Here is a 23,225-nt window from a genome sequence, read left to right as displayed (position 1 = left end):
TACTTTGGTATATTTTATAAAATATAGTATATAAAATAGTTTATACAGTTACCTATCTATATAAACATAGACATTTTTATAAAAAGTATCATACCTATTTTATTTACTAGTTTCAAGCTCTATTTACTATCACAGAACTTTCTATTTCAATCTATGATTTACACTATGTTAATAGATAAGTAATATTCCATTTTATAGATTCTAGGCTACAGCTGTACTGTGATATAATCACTCCTCCCCCATGAATGCATATGAAGGGTTGCCATCCCCTCATCTTTTTCACTGACATAAATGACGATCTGACGAATTATACCTAGATGTGTGATTTCTGTCTCAAAGGTACGCACAGGATGTGTGTGTGAGTGTGTGTGTCTGACACACCCTTTGAACCAGAAAAATCTCACTTCAAGGTCGGTTCGTCAGATTGCTGTGCGCACGCACACACACACACACACACACACGCAGTCTCAACGGACACCCAGAAACGTATACTAAATCTGCCAGTGCTTCGGACAAGGGTGCCTGCTTCCCCGCCCGTGGGATCGATGTTTTTAATTTTCCAACAGAGGGCGACGGCAGGCCTGTGGAAAAGGCCGTCCGGGGCTGGGCGCCGAGGGCCCGGGCCCTGCAGCGTGCCAGCGTGGGGCAGCAACGCCTCCTGCAAGGGAAACACGGGCTCAATGAGGCCGCCCTCTTCCTCCAAGCTGACTTGTTTGGAAGTGACTAAATACTTTATCTTAAAGGGCACTCCTGGTAATTTAGCTTGCATAATGAAAGGAAATCACAACCTTTTGCTCTGACTTTCTCTTGGTTTCAGAAAACATATTGAAGGAGAACAGAGAGAAACCGTAAATGTAATGTAAAAATTAAGTACGGAGAGTAATGATGCTAAAAAAAACCCCATTCAAAGCTATCAGGGCTATTCCATTCCAATGTAAATAAAAATAATCTGCTTTCACAGAAGTTAAGGATCGACCTTTGATCGGAAGAATGAATTCCTAACAGCATGACTGTGAGGGCCCAACGGGTCCTGGCTGCAGCTCAGGCGGTGAAACGCTGCTTTGAACGGTCACCGAGGGCGCTCGCCTCGGCAGCGCGCACGGGGGAACTGGGGTGACACAGAGAAGATCAGGGTGGGCCCCGTGCGAGGACGACACGCAAATTCGGGAGGCGTTCTGTAGTTTTAGGACTATCAGCTGGCTTCATGGAAATCTGCCGGCCAGGAGGACGGGCACAAAACACTCAAAGTCATGAAAAGCAAGGACCTAAAACCAAGATGACTCTACCCAGCAAAGCTATCCTTTCGACTGGAAGGACAAATAACGTGCTTCCCGGACAAGAAAAAGCTAGAGTTCATCACCACCAAACCAGTATTACAAGAAATGTTAAAGGGTAAAAAGGTAATAAATACTATGAATAATAAAATGGCAATAACTACGTGTCTATCAATAATCACTTTAAATGAAAATGGGTTACATGTGCCAATCAAAAGAAGTATGGTAGCTGAGGAGATAACCAAACAAGACCCTTACGTGTGCTGTGCGCAAGAGACTCACCGCAGATCTAAAGACACAGAATAAAAGGGATGGGAAAAGGCATTTCACGCAAATGGAAACAAGCAAACAAACAAACAAACAAACTCTGGGGTAGCAATGCTTATCCCAGACCGAACAGACTTTAAACCCCATAACAAGAGACAGCAGAGGAGCCAACAGCCCCATTTCTGGGTACTCATCTGAAGAAACCTACAGCACTACATTGAAAAGACACATTCACCCACGCGTTCACTGCAGCACTATCTGCCCTAGCCAAGACCGGGGCGCAGCCTACGTGCCCGCCCGCCGACCAATGAAAAAGAAGCGGAGCGCGTGTACAACGGAACAGCCCTCAGCCACGGAAGGGAACGAAACCTCGCCATCTGTCACAGTGCGGACGGATCGCGACGGGTCTGCAGGGTATTGTGCTGACTGAGCTAGGTCAGACGGAGAAGGCAAACGCCAGGTGATTTTACTTATATGTAGAATATTAAAAAAAAATAAATGAACAAGCAGAACAGAAACACACTTAAAATACAGAGAACATCCTGATAATTGACAGACAAGAACGGGGCTGGGGGCTGGGTGAAAAGGTGAAGGGATTAAGTACAGATCGGCAGTAACAGGACAGTCGTGGGGATGTAAACGCAGCACAGGAAATACAGCCAATGACATTCTAATAACTATATACGGTATCAGATGGGCACTGGATTTATTGGGGTGATCACTTTGTAAGTTACAGAAATGTCTGATCACACGGTTGGTACACCTGAAAGTCATATAATATTGTACACACCAACTATAATTAAAAAAATAAAAATTATTTTTAAAAAAGACTAGGAAACAAACCCACCGATTTCCCCTCTGCACATCACCCATCCTCTCTCGAACTTCTAAGCACTTCTTTACTAACTGGCCAAGCTGTCTTTTACTTTCTCATAACCCTGGGGTGGGCCCAAAAGTTTGAACATTCGGTGAAGCAAGTACTAGGAAGACCCAGGGAAGATTAAAAAGAGTATTAATCCAGAAAGAAAGGAAATGGGAAAAGACTTTTCGAAACTGTGACCTAAAGTCAGTAATACATTTCATATCATAACCAGTATATAAAAATATTCATAAACTTATTTACCTGTATAACATGCAAGTTACTGATATAATATACTTTAACTTTTTTATTGTACTGTATTCTGCTCCTTTCCATATTTTTCCATTAAAAAAAAAAGGTCACTGGTCACAACCCACTGAACTGATTTTCATGGCTCAATCATGGACAAGACTTACCCTTTGAAAAACACGGGATCGGAGACATCTGAACTGCTCGCCCAGACCGCTCTGCGCTCCTTCCAAAGTCCGTCTAGGGCAAACCGCAGAGGGCTCTGGTGCCAGGAAGGACCCAGTGCCACGTGTCCGGCTGTCCTGCCATGCCATCCGCCCCTTCTTCCTGGCCACGCGGCAGCTCATCCAGAAACTCCATTTCCCAGCCCAGCTTTCCTTGCAGTGAGGTGCGACCATGGCACTCAATTCTACCAATAAAATCTGAGTGGGGATGATTGTGGGATCCTGCACTCCTTTGTTAGAAGGAAATTCCTTGCCCCAGACGTCTGCCCTTTGCCCTTCTTTTCTAGAACTGGATGGACTAAGTCACAACGACCTGCCTTGGCCCATGCAGAGGAGGAGCACCACCTAGAGCAGGGTCCGCACACTACTGCCCACAGGACAGCTGTGGACACCACCTGTCTGCAGCAATGGGTTTCACGGGAACACACACACACACCACTGAGGGAGAAGACGTTTGAAAAATAAACAGCTGATAAAGGATTCTTATGCAAAATATACAAAGTCTTAAAACTCGACAATAAGAAAACTTTAACTGGGCCAAAAACTTTATAGACACTTCACCAAAAAAGATACGAAGATGGCGAATACGCATGTGAAAAGATGCTCTACGTCCTATGTCACCATTTGTGTTATGAAACGCAAATCGGAACGAGACAGCACCTCACACCGAGGAGACTGGCCAGTGTCCAGAACGCTGAGAGGATCCATGCTCAGGAGGAGGTGGAGCAACTGGAACTCTTATCCGTTGCTGGCGGGAATGCACAATGTCACAGCCCCTTGAATCAGTCTGATGGGTTTTTACAAAACGACACACACTCTTCCCACACAGTCCCGCAATCCTCGGTGTTTGCCCAGGAGGGTGAAAGCCTGCCTTGGTGTTTATAGCGGCTCTACTCACAATTGCTCAAGGAAGAGAGGACTTCTATCCAGAATGTAAAAAGAATTCATACGGAACATAAAAAGATGACCATGCAATGTTTTAATGGACAAAGCACTTAAATATGTCTTAAAAGATACCCAAATAGTCAATAAACAAACATGTGAGAAGGTGCTCAAAATCATGCTGTACCAGGGAAACAAAAGCTAAGATCACCATTAAGTACCCCTTTTAGAATGTTACCAGATCAGCTACAATTAAAAAGTCCGGCAGTACCAGGTGTGGGCCAGGTTGTGAGACACCTGGAACTCCTGCTGGGAGAAGGGTGACCTGCCGGAACGACTGCGTGGGAGAACTATCTGGCAGTACGGACTCACGGCAAACACGCGCATTTTCGGCCCAAGAATTCTGCTGCCAGGTATACACTAAGAGAAACTGCATGTAGGTATACGAGCAAAAGATACGCACTAGAAGGTTCATGGTAGCATCACACGTGACCGCCCCATCCAGAAACTGTCCAAACGCCCGTCCACGGAACGATGACACCGCAGTGCATCATACAAGGGGACCACTGCGCCTCTCAGCGAGGATGAACAATGGCCACAGAGATGAGCCCCGCAGAGCCAGGGGCTCGGCAGCGGGCCAGGTTAGCCGGGCCGGCCTCTGCGCACAGAGACGTCAAGGATGGAACGTGAGCCGCCTGCCGAGTTGCCTGAAATGTCCTACCTCTCCATCTGGGATTTGGTTGCACTACGTGTAGGCACCTCAGTAAAAAAAATTGAAACAAAAAAAAAATCAATAAGTAAGGTAGTTATTTAAAAGATGTCCTCATTAAAATAGGGATAGTAAAATACCCTTCGAGACAAACGGAGTAAACACGTATGTTGATTACGGGGTTGAAATCACATAAAGTGCACGATTAAATGGATCAGTCAGTTTATTACTCAGTTGCACATTATTAATCAATTTTAAATTTCTGTCCAAGTGCTATGCTTTTAATTTAGACTCAAAACAGGCCAAAGACGAAACGGATAATAAATGCTAGTACTAAAGTGTATGGTATTGGAAATAAAAGCAGTAACAGTTCTGAACATTTTCTTCACAATCAGATCTATAAATTGTATCCATCTGACCACAATCTGTTTCAGGCACATCAAGATACCACAGTATTGCAAATATACACATTAAAAAGAAAAAAACATGATGATGAATACATTTAATCTGGCTTTTTAAAATTAGAAATGGAGATTATCCACCCAAGTAATGTATTAATGGTGAGGAAGTATTTGCAACTAGAAGCTTAAAACCTTGTCACTTAAAAAACAAATGCAAAAACTGTCTAAATAAACCCACTGACTGTCTTATTTTTTTAAAGCAAAATATCCAAGACACCAGAATATGTAGAGAAAAAAGTCATTGATCTATATTTGATACTTGGAATGTGTAGCTAAATTTCAATCTGTGTTTTAATGTACATCCAGCCACCAAATCAAAAATGTCATATTCAAATCTGTCAACGAAGTATGATTCTTCTTACATAGTTTAAATAGCAGGAAAAATTCAAGCCTGAACACATATGAAGAACACACAGGTTTCAATCTGTTAAAGGGACAACAACATAGTTCAGACATAATAAAGTTCAGACATAACTTTAGTGAGAGTTGAAATATGAAACCTGTGTATTGAGAAATAAGTCGGCCTATTATACTTGAAAAGACTATATTGAGTCAATTGCTCAAGAGTATAAAAGTTATTAGAATTATCTACATTTTTATCTGAAAAACATTAAAAGGTACATCTTCTCAGCACGGCTTCATTTTAGAATTCTTAGCAAAAATGTTTATGAATAAAAATGCATATGCATTTGGTAGACAAAGTGCAGTTACGAATGCTTTTTAAAAGATATCTTTGAATGAAGAAGATCTGAGAATGCACCAAAGCTATGAAGAACTAAAACGTTTTAGGGAACTTTTAAAATTATCAGTAGAAGAGCACTTATCTTAGGAAATGTTTCTATCTTAATAGTAAGATCTTAAAATATTTCTTATTTCCAAATCAGTAAGTATAAAGAGCACTGAATAAAAGTTAAAAAAAAAAAACCTCACACAAAAAATCTACCAGCTTTCTAGAAAGCTCAGGTTATTGGACCCATAGAATTAGCATTTCTTCTCTCCAGCAATAAACAGCTCCAGGGAGGAAGACATCAATTATATATGACACGGACCTGGTTCGTTCAACTGGTGTAAGAGTGACTGGCGATGTCTATTAAACAGGTTTTTTTTTTTCATTTGAACCAGGAGAAGTAACAGGTGACAGATGGAAAAAGCAAAACAAAACACACCCACAATAAAGGAGCTGGGAACTGGCATTCCTGGCGGGGAGGATGGGGCCCAGCAGCAGCCAATGGTGAATGAGGAGCTACAGGCACGTTCCCAGGATTCGCCGACGCCGAAGCAGAGGAAACGAGAAACAGTTATAAGCCCTTGCAGTGGGAGCGATGGAGAATGGGTGGGAAGCAGACCGTCTTCACCAGCTGCAGCAGCCACGGGGCTGGGCGGAGAAGCTGTGACGACAGGCCCAGCACAGCAGTGGCTTCGGGAGGCGGGCAGAGCGAGGATTCGCCGGGTGCGAGGAAGTCTGTGCCTGTGTCCTTTCATTCCCACTACCCAACCCCGTGGGCTTCCAAAGCAACTCAGGCCCGAGCTATGCAGCCGTCTCCTGCCTGGTCCCACCTCCAACGTCTCACCCCTCTATTCCACCGTGCAAGTCACTTCACCACCTTAACACACGGCTTCCCACCGTCTTCTCCCAATCTCCCTAATCCACCACCCCAGAAAAACACGTGGTGACTCCACAGCCGCTAGATCAAGTCTAGGCCTGAGTTCACAGTCAAGGCCAACCACAACGGAGTCAATGGCAACATCAGGATGAAATGCATTACGAGGGGGAGGGAACTGGATTTGGATTCACAGGACCTAGGCATACACACCAGCTTTGAGCCCTTGGATACGTCACGTGCCCTTTCTGAGATTCCTTACCTGTGAAACTACTGTTAATGATACCTCGGTATTTTGTCAAGGAGGGCGGTGGCGCTGACTTTACCGATAATGGGTAGAGTCAGCAGAGGGCTTAGTCAGTGCTGGACACTACAATGAGCGGTGTCAAGTGTTAGGGACACTGTAAAATACTACAGAAACGCTAACTGCTCTTTCCTAAGGTGCCTCAAACCACCCGCTAGTAAGTAGTTCTAGAATCTTGACTGCGGCGATCTATCCGTGAGAGTACGAAGTTTTACTTAGCATCTTACTCCCCTCCTTGCTCGGGCCCGTTCCCTGGCAAGGACGACGGCCCGATCTGACCGTTTGGCTGGGAGGCCACTGACCCTTGTGGAAAAGGTCTGAGAGAAACAAGTAGATGCGTCTTCTCTCTAATCAGAGGCTGACCACTTACCATCTTATTTAAACAGAAATATCTTTCTTTATTCCATTCACCTTCTCATTCCAGACACTGCTAAACCAAGTCACTAGATGCGGACCATGGCTCTGAAGCCCTAGTAAGACACTGGGGGGTAATTAAAAAAAAGCAACAACAACAAAAAAAAAACCAAAACTCAATAAAACCAGGAGCCCTTACATAAAGTCGTGTTTTTGCCTTCGGGCTACCTTGGAGCCAGCTGGGCTGCCTTTGAAGCTACATCCGGGAGCCCGGGAAGGAGTGGGTCAAAGCGTGTGTTTTCTGTGCAGCCGCTGCCACCCCAGGGCGGGGATCGGTTCTTGACACTCGCAGGCACACAAAGCGGAATGAAGTGACGATCTTCAAAGATGACAGCGTTTGCATGGAGCCCGCAGGAAAACGTCACAGAGACAATGCAAACATATTCATGGTCACCCGGCCAAAAAGCAGTTTTGGACGCACACTGTCTGCAATGTTTTTTTGTTTTTAAATCTTTGTCAGGCCTTGCATTAGATACTGAAATGCTGAAACTGGCTGGCAGTACTAGGAGTCTCCAGACATTTGGGAGGAAATGGACACAATTCAGAAGGTGATGACCTGAAGGGACCTTTATCCATGAATCCAACAAACATTTACTGAGTGCTTTTTATGGACCAGGTGCCGGGTGCCAGCATACAGCAGATTACCAGCAAATATATGGCAGGGTTTTTCTTGTTAACATAAATTGGATAATATATGTCAACTACTTTTACAAACGACATACACCGTGAGCAGAGAGAAGGGGGAAGAGGCAATGCAGACGATTAGTGTACACACACACACACACACACACACACAAAGGCCTGCCCAGAAAAAGTCCAGCCACTGTTAATATACTGAAAATCGTTTGTGTGACATTGATATAAACTGGCAGCCAAGGAGAGTGGACTGGAATGACCATGCACAAACAATGACGGCTTCACTGTACTAGTCAGTGGGGGGCTTACAGTAGGTGCTGTTGAGTGAGCTTGCGTACTGTGTGGTCGCTGCATTAAAAATGACTGAGCGAATAGAGCAATGAATCTACATCAGATTTTGTGTTAAGCTTGAACATTCCTCTGTGGAAACTATTCAGCTGAGTTCAGAAGGCCACAGCTATGGGCAACTGGTGATTGGCAGCTTTATCGTGACAATACGCCCACGCATGCATCACATCTTATGCAGAGTTTTTTGGTGAAACATCAAATCACCCAGATGACTCAGTCCGCCTATAGCCCTGATTTGGCGCTCTGTGACTTCTGGCTTATCCCAAAACTAAAATCAGCTTTGAAAGGGGAGAGATTTCGGATAATCTATGAGATTCAGGAAAGCACAACAGGGCAGCTGATGGCAACCGGGAGAAGAACTGCGTGAGGTCCCAAGGTGCCTACTTGGAAGGGGACTGAGGTGTCCTTGTCCTATGTACAATGTTTCTTGTGTCTTGCTTGTATCTTCTTCTACAAATGCCTCCATTTTCCATATCGCATGGCTGGATACCTTCTGGACATATCTTGTATACTTAGATTTTTCTCCTGAACTGGAACTTTAATATGTTATAGTCTCAGTAAAATGTGATCCTCAAAATGCAGTTAGTCACGTGTGGGCAGGAACAGTGCGATGCCACAGGACAGGTAAGTTGTGGGGGCAGATGGTAGGCGCCTGCATCAATTTGCTGCCTTTTAAGAGTTAAGATACAGTCATTCATTCACTCATCACTTACTTTCAATAAATATTTTTTAAAACATTTCATTTTTCCAGATGACTATTGCTGCGTAAAAAACTACCCCACCCATTCCTCCCTGGGCACTAGCTAACGCATTGTTTTCTCTCAATTTTCCATAAATCAGTTTACTTTTCTACCGCTTTCTAAAATAATTATTCTGCTCAAACCATCCTATCACCAAATACAAATAGAAAATTAGATACTTCATTTCCAAGGAGGATCAAATTACTACATATAGCAATAAATACAGATACTCCTTCATTTTCTCCCAATAAATCCACTGTCAATGGAAAATATTGTAAATCGAAGATGCATTTAATACACGTAACCTACTGAACATCACAGCCTAGCCTAGGTGACCTCAAATGCACTCAGGACACCCCCATTAGCCAGCAGTCAGGGAGCACCATCAAACACAACATGTACACGGTGAGTACCAGCCAACTGCCCTAGAGACCGCATGGCTGATGGGCGGCTGCAGCTCACTGCTGGGCCTGGCATCGCGACAGAGTGGCGCACCATACATTTCTAGTCCAGAAGGAGATCAAAGTCCAAAGTGTGGTCTCTATGGAATGAGGATGGCTTCTGCGCCATCATCAAGTCAAACAATCTTAAGTCAAACCCCTGTGCACAAATCACAACTGTGCCTGTTGTGAGCATTTGTCTCTTAGACAAATTTTTGAACTTCTGTCATGATGCAGAGTGCCTGAAAAAGTACTTAGAAAAGGTGGCCTGGTAAAAAGCAAAGTCCTCGATGGAAAAAAATTTGAAACTTAAGAAGTCAAATTATTTTAAAAAATATCTCTTGCCCTGCCTGGTGTGGCCCCAGCGGGTTGGACGTTGTCTTGAGAACCAAAGGGTCACCGGTTCGACTCCCCGTCGGGCACACGCCTGGGCTGCAGGCCAGGTTGGGGGTGTGCGGGAGGCAGCGCAGGGATGTATCTCTCTCACACTCGGTGCTTCTCCCTCTTTCGCCCCATCTCCCCCTCTCTCTAAAAAATAAATAAAATCTTTAAAAATCTCTATTTGCCTCTATTCTAATTAACACTGTCAAATGCTTGTTTAGTTGTCTGCTTATTTATAGTGCATTGTGGCAGAGAGATCTCCTGCGCGCACTCTGCACGATGCCCAGGGCGATGTCATGGAAACGAAGCGGCTTCAGCAGAGCATTTCACGTTGACAGTGATGACTTTTATCCGAAGACAGACAAAACTTCTGGGACCAGTTTATTAAAGATTGTCAACACATTGCTATAAATATGTACCTATCCATACAGACTGTTAAAATTATCTTCATCCTGTGCAGTTTGGGGTATTTGTAAAAAGGTCTATTATTCACTTTTTTAAAAAAGAAAAACAGTCATTTAGCAAGTATTTAAAATTATATGCCTGATTGCTTTTTAGAAAGTATTTTTTATTTTTAAAATGTGTGTATTAAAAAATCATCATCAACTTCCGTGAGTTGCAGAAACACACGGCCCCCAGGTAGAGCCAGCCTGGGCTCCGGGGGGAGAGAGAGACTCGGAGCACTTGGTCTGTGCCCTGAGTTCTGAAACACACCCTTCCCGCATTTCAGATGCAGGGGAGAAGGTGAAGGGACACGTGGAAGTGAAGTACTACATTGGCTACAGTATATCTACATACGGTAAAGAGTCTAATTCCTAAGAAATCACCAGGCAGCACACAATTGTATAAGGTCAGATAAATGCCTGGGTTTCATTCCCATTTCTGTCAGGTTTGGCGAAATATTATTGCTGATATTTTGGAGTTACATAGAGAGGAACACTTTACATTTGTTACCTCATCATTTATTACATTATACCCACATTACAGATGAGGAAATGGAGATGAAGATAATGTTAGCTTGACCGTAATTATATAACTAATATGTCCTGGAGCTCAGCTCTAGTGCAAGTACCACTTAACTGTGTTTGGAAATAAGATTATATCAGTATGCACAATTAAATAAAATACTGAATTACAGCAATTATAATATTTGTACTATTTGTTATGTTCACTGGAAACCTAAGGATGGATTAATTTAGAACCAAATTCTCGGTGCAAAAACGGAGAAAAACACTGTAAGATTTCATTTATGGAGAGCTGTAAAGACACCTACTAAAGAAGAAAATACTAATATGGACTGAATTATTAATACGATGTAGGATTTCCACACTTGAATTATTAATTTCTAAGGGGCTACTCCTAGGAAAGCACGAGAAATAAACCTCCTAAATGTTTTAAGTAAAGGTTTACAATGTTTCTCCTGGGTAATATTACTAATTGATTTTAAGATATCTGTAAGTTTAGTTATCTTCATGTGTTTTTACTGTCTTACAGGGAGAGCCGAATCAATATTTCCCTGGACTGTTGCAGCAAACCTCTTAAAAAGCCCCGTTTCCCCAGCCCCCTCGGCAGCCTGAGGCAGTGACGGAGGCTGGTGCTTGCCACCACGGACCAGTCTGAATCCTACTACAGTAGCCCTTTCTGTGCCCCAAAGTTTTATGAGGCAGGGGCTATCCCTCCTTCTCAGAACGCACACAATTAGAGGCATGTCTTCAGGTTTCTAATATGCACAACAGTCATCAACGCTTCCTTAAAAGACACACTTTATGTATCTTGTTTCTTCCGGTGACTACATATTATCTTCCTCTGTCACAGAGGCAGCGTAGACTAATTCACGTTGGGAAGTATTTCATGTTCATAGCATTCACATAGCATTGTTGAAAACAGAACAAGCAGGAAGAGAGGATAAGAGTTGTTTCACAATACTAACGAGAAAGTTCCGTTTATTTTTCTTAGAGTTAAATGTTTTAGGATGACAGTTTTCAAATTGTGTGTGATGAGGTTGATTTAGTGGCTCAAGGGGAGCATTTAAAAACAATGAAATAAAATGGAAAGGATATTGATAATGGAAAAAATACAATAAAGATGAAATCAAAAGTAAAAGTATAACACAAGCAACACAGGAAGTGTAACTACCATTTCACGAAACTGTGGTTTCGCTTACATGTATTGCTGCCTGTCTGCACTGTGTCACCACATGAAATGCATTTCTACTGAGGGCCATGATGAAGCAAACGTGAATGTCAGTGCTGTGTGAATGCAGAGAAGGAGACAGAAATGTGTCATTTTACTAATTTTTTTTACAAATAACAATTAAAAAGGAAAAATTATAAACACTGGAAGAAATTGAAGAAGACTCAAATAAATGGAAAGGTAATTCTGTGCTTATGAATTAGAAGAATTAATGTAGTTAAAATGCCTATACTACAGAAAACAATCAACAGATTGGATGCAATCCCCACCAAAATTCCCATGGCATTTTCACAGAAATAGAACAATCTTAAAATTTGTATAAAACTACAAAAGACAGTGAATAGCAAAAGTTCCCATGAAAAAAAAAGAACAAAGCTGAAGATATCATGGGCTCTGATTTCAAACTATATTGCAAAGCTAGAATAATCAAAACAGTATGGTACTGACATAGAAACAGATACATAGATCAATGGAACAAAATAAAGAACATGGAAATAAGCCTATGAATATATAGCCAACTTTTTTATGATAAAGCAGCCAAAGGATACAATGGGGAAAGAAGGGTTTCTTCAGTAAATGGTGCTGGGACAACTAGACAGCCACATGCAGAAATGAAACAGGACCACTCTTACACACGCACAAAGATCAGCTCAAAGTGGGTTAAAGACCTGAATGTAAGACCCGAAACCATAAAACTCCTAAAAGAAGATAGAGGGGGTAAGCGCCTTGACATCAGGCTTGATCTTCTGGATTTGACATCCAAGGCAAAGGCAACAAAAAGCAAAATTAAGCAAGTGGAACTACACCAAACCCAAAAGCTTCTATAAAGCAAAAGAAACTATCAACAAGATGAAAAGGCAACATATGGCAGGGGAGACAATATTTACAAATCACGTGTCTGAAAAGGGATTAATATCCAAAGTACATAAAAATATAAAACTCATTAAGAACACAAACGGACAATTTGATTAAAAAACGGGCAGAGAATCTGAATACACCTTTTTTCACAGAAGACATACAAATGGCCAACAGGTATACAAATAGGTGCTCAACATCAGTCATCATCAGGGAAATGCAAATCAAAGTAACAATGAGAGTCCACCTCACACCTGGTACAATGGCTATTATCAGAAAGAACATGCAAATAAGCATAACATGGAAACAAAGAATAACAAGTGTTGGCAAGAATGTAAAGAAAAGAGAATAATGGAATATTATTCAGCCATAAAAAAAGAAGAAAATCCTGCCACGTGGGACACCATGGATGGACCTTGAGAGCAATATGCTACATGACATAAGTCAGACCGAGAAAGACAAATACGGAGTGATCTCACTCGTGCGTGGAATCTGAAACAACACAACAGCACTGAACTTACAGAGAGGAGACCGGTGGCTGCCAGAGGCCGGGCCGGGGCGGGGTGGGGGAGGGAGAGTGAGGAAGAAGGGATGGCTGAATGTGGTCTGAAAGCACAAACTTCTAGTTCTGAGATAAATGAGTACTGGGGCTATGATATAAACCGTGGTGACCACGGTTAACCACACCGAACTGTACACGTGAAAGCTGCTAAGGCAGTGGACCATACAAATTCTCATCACACACAAAATATGTTAACTATGTGTGATGATGGATGCTAACTAAACTTACACTTACACTGGTAATCATTTCTCAACATGTACATATATAAAATCATTATGTTTTATGAGAAATAACACATGGGCATATTTGAAGTAAGGGTTACAATGTTACTCTTGGGTAATTTTACTAAGTAAAAAATCTAAAACCAATACAATGCTACATGCCAATTATACTTCAATGCCAATAAATAAATTTCAAAAACATACAAAAATGGTAAGTCACTGTATTTTTCCTTAAAATAACAATTTTGGTATGTTTTCAAATCTTAAATGTATTAATTACAGCAAAATGGAAGACATATTTTTAAAAAAACAACAAAACAGCCCTGGCTGGCGTAGCTCAGTGGATTGAGTGCGGGCTGGGAACCAAAGTGTCTCAGGTTCGATTCCCAGTCAGGGGGCATGCCTGGGTTGCAGGCCATGACCCCCAGCAACTGCACATTGATGTTTCTCTCTCTCTCTTTTCCCCTCCATTCCCTCTCTAAAAATAAATAAATAAAATCTTAAAAACAAACCAAAACAAAACAAAAGCAATCACCTACCCCATTTTTCCATTGATGACATCAGCATTTTGACTAAAAAAGAATACGTAATGACAAGTGCATTTAATTTACACACTAAAGTCTACTTTAAGTAGCTTATTCAGCTAGTTTTCAGCCATGTGTGACAAGCACATTTCCAACATTAAGCAATTAGATGCATCAAATTTCCAAAGACTTCTAACTGTTGCCTTGTTTCTGGACTTCCCAAACCGCAACTTAAAAATAATACACTGATATCTGATTCAGACACCCAGTAACCTTATTTTAACTCACATGCTTAAAAAAAATCTTACTTCATAGCAGTGAGCCTTAATTTAAATGGAAATTCATTAAAAATCAGGATAATATAGGTATATTAGAGTTTTCCCACAAGACTAAGAAGTATAATAGTTGAACTATTATATTAGGGCTGGTGTTTTCAAAAAGGTTTCAATCTTTAGAAGTCTAAAGTTAAATCTGTTCAAATATTATGGTCAGTATATACCACAATAAAATCTTAGCAACTAGAAGTAAGCTATTTTTAAGTATTTTATAACCTTAAAATTTACCAAAATGCAGGTGTCTAAAATCACAGCATTATCACTATTTATATTACTCTACTAAAAGGTTCAGTTTGATTTGGTAAAGCATAAAGGAATGTTTAAGAAACTTTTTCCTGTGAGGCTGAGAATCATTTCTAATATAACGAACCACAACTCTCAAAGTAACAGAAAAAAGGCGGATTTCCGCACATCATTAACATTTCATGATACGTTTCCTACAGAAATACTATCTGTAATTTTTACTTTTTTTTTCAAGATTTTATTCATTTATTTTTAGAGAGGGAAGATAGAGAGAGAGAGAGAAACATCAATGTGCGGTTGCTGGGGGCCGTGGCCTGCAACCCAAGCATGTACCCTGGCTGGGAATCGAACCTGCAACACTTTGGTTTGCAGCCCGCGCTCAATCCACTGAGCTATGCCAGGCAGGGCAATTTTTACTTTTATAACTAATCTGTGTCCATCAGTTTGATCTCATTTGGAAGTCTACTCACACACACAAATACTTTTCCAAAATGTAAAGAACTTAATAACTCTTTTCATGCAGGAGGCTGGAAAAGCATGAGTGCCTAAGAAAACACCAGGCTGAGAGCAGGTGGAGAGAAACGGGTCCCAGGGCAAAGCTGAAACAGAAGCAAAGGAAACCCTGGAGGAGTGCCACACACCCTTCCCCAGAGACCTGGGGTCTGAAGACAATGGCTAAGAGAAAATAAAGATTATCCTTAGAAAAAAAATCCTTACATTAAGTATGGTACACATGGTTTTTATGTAAAGGTCACAGCTTAGAAATGGGTATCGATGTACAATCTATGCATTTCAGTGTGCCATATATGATTGAATGGAAGACAGCATATAGAGAACTAATTTTCTCAAGTATACGGATAGACTCTCCAGCTTTGCTGGCCCTTCCTTTGGCTGTATCCTCTAAAAACATTTTATCGGCTCCTCTATCTCCTCCCTAATGTTTATCAGTTAATTAATTATCCAACTTTTTCCTAAAGGAGAGCTGGCAAGTCAGTATTCTCCACTGCCGAGTGCCCTGAATACTCCTCCCCCAGTGGTCCGTCACACCGCCTTTCACGTGCCTCAGCTGTTCTGGGGGGGAGGGGGGCCCGCGTTCAATTGGCAGGACGGTTGGTATCTTTTGCCGGTGTGCAGAGGACCCGCTGGCTGAGTATGGAAACTACTTTTGTCCCCTCTCCCTTAAAAAAAAAAAACCATTGTAATGATTCGTCTGATTGTAGATTTTATTGATATCATTACCAAATCTTAACGAGACAAGAGTTGCAGATTACAGGCTGCTGGTTCTTTAAGGTTCATATTCAACTTGACCTCTCTTCCTCATTGAACTGTAACAGGGTGCAGCCAAGGGGGGGGCCCCCAAATAGGGATTTGGAATGGGGTCCAGAACTCAGGGTGTTCAGGAAATATTAGGATGTCCTCACCCCCCCCCCACCCCCACAAAGGTGTGGGTTGGGGGAAGGGACAAATGGAGCAGGGCCATTGAGAGCTGTTTTGAACAGCAACAGCTTTGCAGCTAACCTCTGGTGTGGCCATTTAACATATCTATAACCTTTAACTGGTTGCATAGATATGTTAAATAGCTGTGGTCATGCTCTGAGCCAGGAGAATGGAAGTAACTTCCCCACCAAGACTTAACTGGGGGGCAGGTCCCCCTAGTTACAGCGCCTGCGCCTGCGTGGGAGCTTGGAGAAGATTGGCTCCAAGACCTGGGGCCATGCTGGCCCAGACTCATGATGGCAGCCCAGTAAAGTTGGAAGCATATAAGAGTGCTGGCAAGTGTAGCCAATTGTGGGCGGAGTCGGAAACTGGGCTGCAGAGGAGGACTGGCCCAGGGATTTAAACCCAGACGCAGCAGCCTTTGAGGAGAGAACCACGAGGCTTTGCCGGAGTGGGGACTCCTGCGGCCATTGTGCCAGAGGACCCTGCGGCTGGGGCAGTGGAAGGAGGACCACATGGCTGGGGCAGTGGAAAGAGAACCTTGTGGCATTGCCAGAGTGGGACCCCCGCAGCTTTAGAAGGGGGAACCACCACCCGGCTTTAGCAGAGATCCCGGTGACACAGCTGATGGTGCCGGGAACCGAGGGAGGCCTACCAGCTGAGACAGATTACTGGGAAGAACTGGGGGCTGCCTGAGCCACGGACTTCTATTTCTTTTCCTGAGACACGGTACCCCAGACTGGGCACAGTGGGGGAAGGAAGGACTGTGTGTTTTTGTGGGTGTTTTAAGGGACTTTGGGATTTTGATGAAGACATTAGGTCACTACTTTAAGTCTGTATAGCATTAAATAAACATTTCCTTTCCGTTTCACAAATCTCTGGCATTGAGAGACGTCTTGACTCTGGCGGCAGACATAATGAACCTGGGGGGTTCCTTTCGAGTAACAGTATATTGCCTTGGCTGCCCTCGGTGCCCTCTTGTTGCTCTGTAACACCACCTGGACAGAAGTACTTGGAGAATGTTCCAGCTGAGGGGGGATCACGCAGGGGTGTCCAACCAGTGGCCCACGGGCTGCATGCAGCCCAGGATGGCTATGAATGTGGCCCAACACAAAATTGTAAATTTACTTAAAACATCATTCTGGGCTATATAAAGTGACTCCTGGATATTAGGCTCTGTACCTTGGAGGACCAGATTTTTTTTTTAAATCTTCACCCTAGATATGCTTACTGATTTGAGAAAGGGTGGGAGGGAGAAAAACACTGAATGATCCGTTGCCTCCGGTACACACCCTACCCAGGGACCGATCCCACAGCCCAGGTGTGTGCCCTGACTGGAAAGCTGACCCACAACCTTGGGGTGTGCGGGACGACGCCCCACCGACCAAGCCACCTGGCCAGGGCTCGGAGGCCCGGATTTCGGTTACAGTTTGGTTATTGGAGGTGTCACACTGGGGAAGGAGGTGTCTGTGGAGACAGGAATGGTGGCAAACTCCACAAGGTCGACTTATCGAGGACAAACATTATTTGATGTGTTCCTGGTTTCGGCTCACGGCACCCATCTGTTACAGGTCAGGATTCTGTATAGCGATGGGCACTCCGACTCTCTCTTTATATGGCTACTTATTGTGAAGAAAAAAAGTGCAAACAATCATTTCTGTTGTTTGAAGGTGATCACTTAAATGATACAGAAATATTAATTAAAAAAAACAGTAACATTTACTTTGGGGAGTGCAAATCAACCACCCATTTTTAACCTTTTCCCCAATCTTAAAACACCTTCTAGCCTAGTACAAAGTATGAAGTCTCTACATAGCTTACAACTCTCAAGTTCTATCCTTGGCTATACTCATGTCTAATTTCTATTTCTGGCCGCATTTACTCATTCCTGTCTGTCTACACTCTACCCAACAAATTGCACCTACTCTATAAACCTGAACCACACGGCTCATCACGAGTCTTTAGATTCACACATAAACGGACACTTCAGGCTTGACTCAAATATTCTTATTCTTAGTAGGTGCATCTACCTGGATGACTACCATCGCCCAAGCTTGGAGTAATCTCCCTCAGCTACTGTTCCATAATTCTGTTTGTTCATTTTCAAAATGTCAAGGTTACTTTTGACCTTTCCCTCTTTCCCTCCCATACAGTTTAATTCATTCATTCTTAATGACATTATTTATGTACATTCTTTCCTTTCTGTTTCTACAGACACCATGCTAATTCAGAATCTTTATACTTCAGACAGAAACTAGATTATCACAATATTTCACAACTATTCCTCTTAACTGTGGTCTACTGCCACTAGGCCATACATCATAGCACCACCATATTATTATTTTTATAACAGTTAGAATCCTGGGCCTTGACTAGTAAGATCAAGTCCAAAGTCTTCAACTTTCTATCATTTAAGTTTACATTTTTAAGCCTTATCCCCTCTCACACTTCTACATAAATTCCAAGTTTAGCTAATCTGGTCTATTTAATAGCTAACAAACATGTTCTGTGCATTTCCCACCTCCTGACGTTGTGCTCTTGAGTTTTTAAGGTTCATATTGAACTTCACCTCTTCCCCCATTGCCCTAACTAGATAGAGGAACTCTCATAGAACTTCCGAGCTGGGGGAAGACCATCTACTCCATCCGCAAAATGAGCTTTAAAGAATCATTTCCTTCATCTACAAAATGAAAATGTTTAGGAAAGCTGAGGTTAAAGGACAATAAAAATACTTTTCCTTCTGAACACTAGTTTTTTTTTCTACATATTTTTTCTTGATTGTTTCCTATGTACCAGTCGCTGGGCTAGCCTCATGGAATTCAAGTTCAATGGCCAACTGTGCGCAAATCATTACACAAGAATTAAGCTTTCAGGAGCGCTACAGGAGGGAAGCGTGGGTTGCAACTGAAGTCTGAAGCCCTTGGGTGAGAGGGGGCCCGGGCAAGCAGTTAATCTACAGTGGGAAAATGGGAAGGAGCTCATTCAATTGGGGAGGAGGAAAGATCCCTGAGAAGGAAGTCTTTTAAGCAAGGGGAGTGAACTCTGCAAAAGGCAGAAGAGTTCCACAGGTAGAAGGAAAGCCGGGACACGGACACTCTGAAGAGACTAAAAGAAGGCGCGGGTGCCGGAATCTAAGGGATGAGGAGTGTTGCAAGAGGAGGCTGCCAAGGGGGTGGTGGGGGGTGGGGGTTTGGGCAAGAGCACACTCCGCCTGCCTGGAAGTCATGCTGAAGACTCCTGGGCTTTACTCTAAGACGAACATGCCTTGTTCCAAGATACTTCAAGTGAGGACCACGGCTTACCCTGGTAGAGATGAGAAAAGCAATGATGAAATGGGAAAGAATTCTCGTTTTATTTCACTCGAGACATTTTCTGCAGCCCTGTCACTCTTCCTTGTGTGACCTCATCCAAAGTCAAGTTAAAAAAAAGGAAGCATACCAATTTATAAATGTAGCAATGTTCAGTTGGCCCACTTGGCCTTGACAAAAGGCTGTGTGTATACACATACGTCTATGCATCTGAACATATTTAAGGGATATTGGCTTGTTTTATATTTTTTTAAAAGCAAAACCTTCCATACAGTAACAATTCAATGAAAAGCTCCATTTCACTGTTTGGTCATGCATTAGTGCCAGAGGTGAACTTAAATGTTCATTCTCCTGCCCATAAGATCTTTAAAAAAAAGTATTTATTGATTTTAGCTAGAGAGGAAGCGGGGGTGGGAAGAAAATGAACCACAGCCTTGATGTACTGGAACAACACTCTTAACCAAGTGAGCCGCCCGGCCAGCGCCATTTGACTTCAGCAAGGAAAGATATTTGAAGTGACCGCTCACAAATCTTTTTAAGGATTACTTGAACCCTAATTGCTTTTTAGCCTCTTCTTGTCTACATTATATAATGAATTTCAAAATGCAATCACGAATTTATTTCCTATAATATTACATTTACAGTAAGAATAAAATTTAAAGAAGGTAGGGTGACAAGGTTATCATTACTAAAAAGAACAACTGGGCCCTGGCTGGTGTAGCTCAGTGGATTGAGCGTGGGCTACGAACCAAAGTGTCGCAGGTTCGATTCCCAGTCAGGGTACATGCCTGGGTTGCAGGCCATGACCCCCAGCAACCGCACATTGATGTTTCTCTCTCTCTTTCTCCCTCCCTTCCCTCTCTAAAAGTAAATAAATAAAATCTTAAAAAAAAAAAAAGGAACAACTGGGATTTTGGAATTTCTTTGTTCAAGGTATTGTGTTGGGCACCTTAAAATATATCTCATTTAATTCTAAGAAAGACTCTGAGGGTATATGTTATACTCTGTTTCACAGATAAGGAACCTGAAGCTTGGAGATGCAAGCATTTTCCCAAAATACATTCACCTTAAACCTGTGTTGTCCAATATGGTGGCCAGCAGCCACATGTGGTGACTGACTGAGCACTTAAAATACACTAGTCTGAAACATGGCCTGTGAGTGTAAAGTTACACACTGGATTTTTAAAACTTAGTATGAAAAACAAAGTAAAACAAAATAATTATTGAATATTGTTTACATATTGAGTGATAATACTTTAGATACAGTGGATTAAATAATTTGCAATCTTAAGTGAGAATGGAGAAGTAGAAAGCTACCAGATTTCTACTTCAGAGCAGCAGCAAAGGCCATGGAAATATCCATTTTATTCCAGTTTGAAATTTAACATAGGGAATAATATGCAAAATATTAGTTTAGCTATTACATTGTGCAGTCAATGAGTTAATTCGAGCGGGGGGGAGGGGGCTGGTCTTGGGAAGAGGATTTCCCCTTTGATCTCATCCCTGAGATAAAAACCCACTGCTGGTATTGCGTTTCTGAGCCCCCCTGAGTTCACAGGACTTGGTCCTTGCTCTTTCTCAATGAACAGACTCCAACTGACTCGTGATGTGACTTTGTCTACACCTACAACTATCTTTCTGTAAATGTCTTCCAATTTTGAGGAGAACTATGTGGAGGAAAATAAAGTGACACACCACTATTATCAGCAACTATTAACTAATTATAGGAATTAACGTGCAATTAAACAATAATTAGAAAATTTTCCTAAAACTTTGAACTAAAATATTATTATACTTCTAATGCTTGAAATAAGGAAAAAAACACTAAGTCCATTTAGAGAAAACAAGCATTTGAAGCTATTTAAATATGGCCATATTTCCAAAGTACATACTTTAGAAAAGAGTTTATATAATGAAAGAGTTTAGCTGCATTAACTTTAGATAATATACTTAAAAAAACCCAAAGAAATCGGTAATATACTTAAGTTACAGCTTTGAAGAAACTTCTGTTTTGTTTCTAGCAATGCCTCTTTTTCTTTTTCTTTTTCTGAGGGAGGAGAGTAAGACAGCTGAATTTTTTAAAAAGTTAATATTCTTTCAGCCCCACTGAGCTGTTAAGATGTCCTCAAATAATTTGATAATCTGTCTTTAAAGTTTCGTCTTAACTGAAGAGTTCAATTTAAAAAACGCCTTGGCATCATTCAATCTTTTGAGATGAGCAAGGTCTGTTTCCCCTCGATTTGACATTTTTACTAGTACACTGTACGTGTGAACAGTTTTTGCTGTCAAATATTGCAAAGGGAGATTTCTTCTTGCTCAGCCTGAAAATGTCTCCACTACACTTGCACAGCTGCCCTCTTCCCATCACAAACCAACTCATCCTTCCACCCCCTGCAAGTTTCAAACTTTGTTTCCTCCGGGGTTCTACACAAGCGCTACTAATAATATCCAAGAGACAAAGAGCTGTGCTCTGGGTTCACGGGATGCCCAATTTGAGTTGTGAAACAAAGCATCAAATTTGAGATTCAAGATGATGATGATGGTGATGCTGGCAAAATGAAAAAAATATTATAAAGCATAAGACCCCAGAGGCCTCTCCCTAGACGGCTCCCCCTGCCCGCGGGCCACCCCAGAGCACAGAGAGGGAGAGGGAGAGCTGGCCCCGGGACGGCGGCTGCCCAGCTGCACAGCGAAGCCCCCAGCCCGCGCCCCGAGCCCTCTCACCGCTTCACTCGGATGATCTGGTCCCGCATGGGCTTGATGTCCTGGAAGCTCTGCTGGTTGACGAGGCTGTAGACAAGGATGAAACCCTGGCCGTTCTTGATGTACAGGTCCCGCATGGACGCGAACTGCTCCGTGCCCGCGGTGTCCAGGATCTCCAGCACCGACGGCGAGGAGTCCACCTCGATCTCCTTGCGGTAGAAGTCCTCGATGGTGGGGTCGTATTTCTCGATGAAGGTGCCGGTCACGAACTGCACAGTCAGGGCGGATTTGCCGACCCCGCCCGAGCCCAGCACCACCACTTTGTACTCGCGCATCGTCCCTCCGCGGCCGTCGCCGCCGCCACCGCCCGCGACATAGACCTACGCCCGCCGCGCTGCGTCCCCGGACCCTGCCCCGGCGGCCGATCCCGCCGCCTTATGCGGCCTCCACCACCTCACAGCCGCTGCAGCCCCCCGGGCGCTGGCGGAGGGAGCAGCGGGCATGGGCCGAGCCAAGCGGCAATGCGGTCCCGCCGGCGCGGGTAGGCAATGAGAGCGAACAGTGAGTGGGAGCCGCCGGAGCCGCCGGAGCCGCCCGAGCCGCGGGCCCGCAGTGCTGCCCGCCCTGCCCCGCCCCTCGCGCCTCCACGCCCAGCTCCCCGCCTTGCCGCCGCCGCCGCCGCTTACCCCGGCGCCAGAGCGCGCGCCCGAGCCCGAGCTCCAGCCGCAGAGCTGCCGGGGGCGGGGCCCGCGGCCCGGGGCGGGGCCCCAGCGGCTTAGCCCCGCCCCTGCACCCTGTCGCCTAGGCGACCGGCAGCGCGCGCTCCCGTGAGGCTCGGCGCAGCCGGGTAGCCTCCGCCCGCGTTTAGATAAACAACCACCTGGGCCACCCAACAACACCCTCACTCGCACTCCAGGGCGAACTCCGGGGCCTGGGTAATGAGCATGCGCAGTTCGTCCGCCGGAGACGGGAACCGCGTCCACCTGAGAATCCCACGCTCAGAATTTGGCGGAGACGAGATGTTAGAGGGACCAAGGCAAGTCTGCAGCCGTCGC

The 23,225-nt window shown here is 43.5% G+C and overlaps 1 protein-coding gene and 1 non-coding gene across 2 annotated transcripts in view; one reads left to right on the top strand and one right to left on the bottom strand.

Annotated features, from left to right (window-relative positions):
• The window catches only part of RAP2A (RAP2A, member of RAS oncogene family), a 28,538-nt gene extending 5,743 nt beyond the window's left edge, over nucleotides 1-22,795 (bottom strand). The window contains exon 1 of the mRNA XM_045839215.1: nucleotides 22,192-22,795. Coding sequence (XP_045695171.1) covers nucleotides 22,192-22,505 — 314 coding nt within the window. The 5' untranslated portion in view covers nucleotides 22,506-22,795. The remainder of the gene's footprint in view (nucleotides 1-22,191) is intronic.
• Nucleotides 1,079-1,185, top strand: LOC123818991. The gene has a single exon (XR_006785751.1). It is a non-coding gene; the product is annotated as a U6 spliceosomal RNA (small nuclear RNA).
• Nucleotides 22,796-23,225: the final 430 nt, after the last annotated feature.

This window comes from Phyllostomus hastatus, unplaced genomic scaffold (assembly GCF_019186645.2).
Source record: "Phyllostomus hastatus isolate PE091 unplaced genomic scaffold, TTU_PhHast_1.1 phas_contig_29, whole genome shotgun sequence".
NCBI classification, from domain to species: domain Eukaryota; kingdom Metazoa; phylum Chordata; class Mammalia; order Chiroptera; family Phyllostomidae; genus Phyllostomus; species Phyllostomus hastatus.
This window is presented reverse-complemented; position numbering and strand designations above follow the sequence as displayed.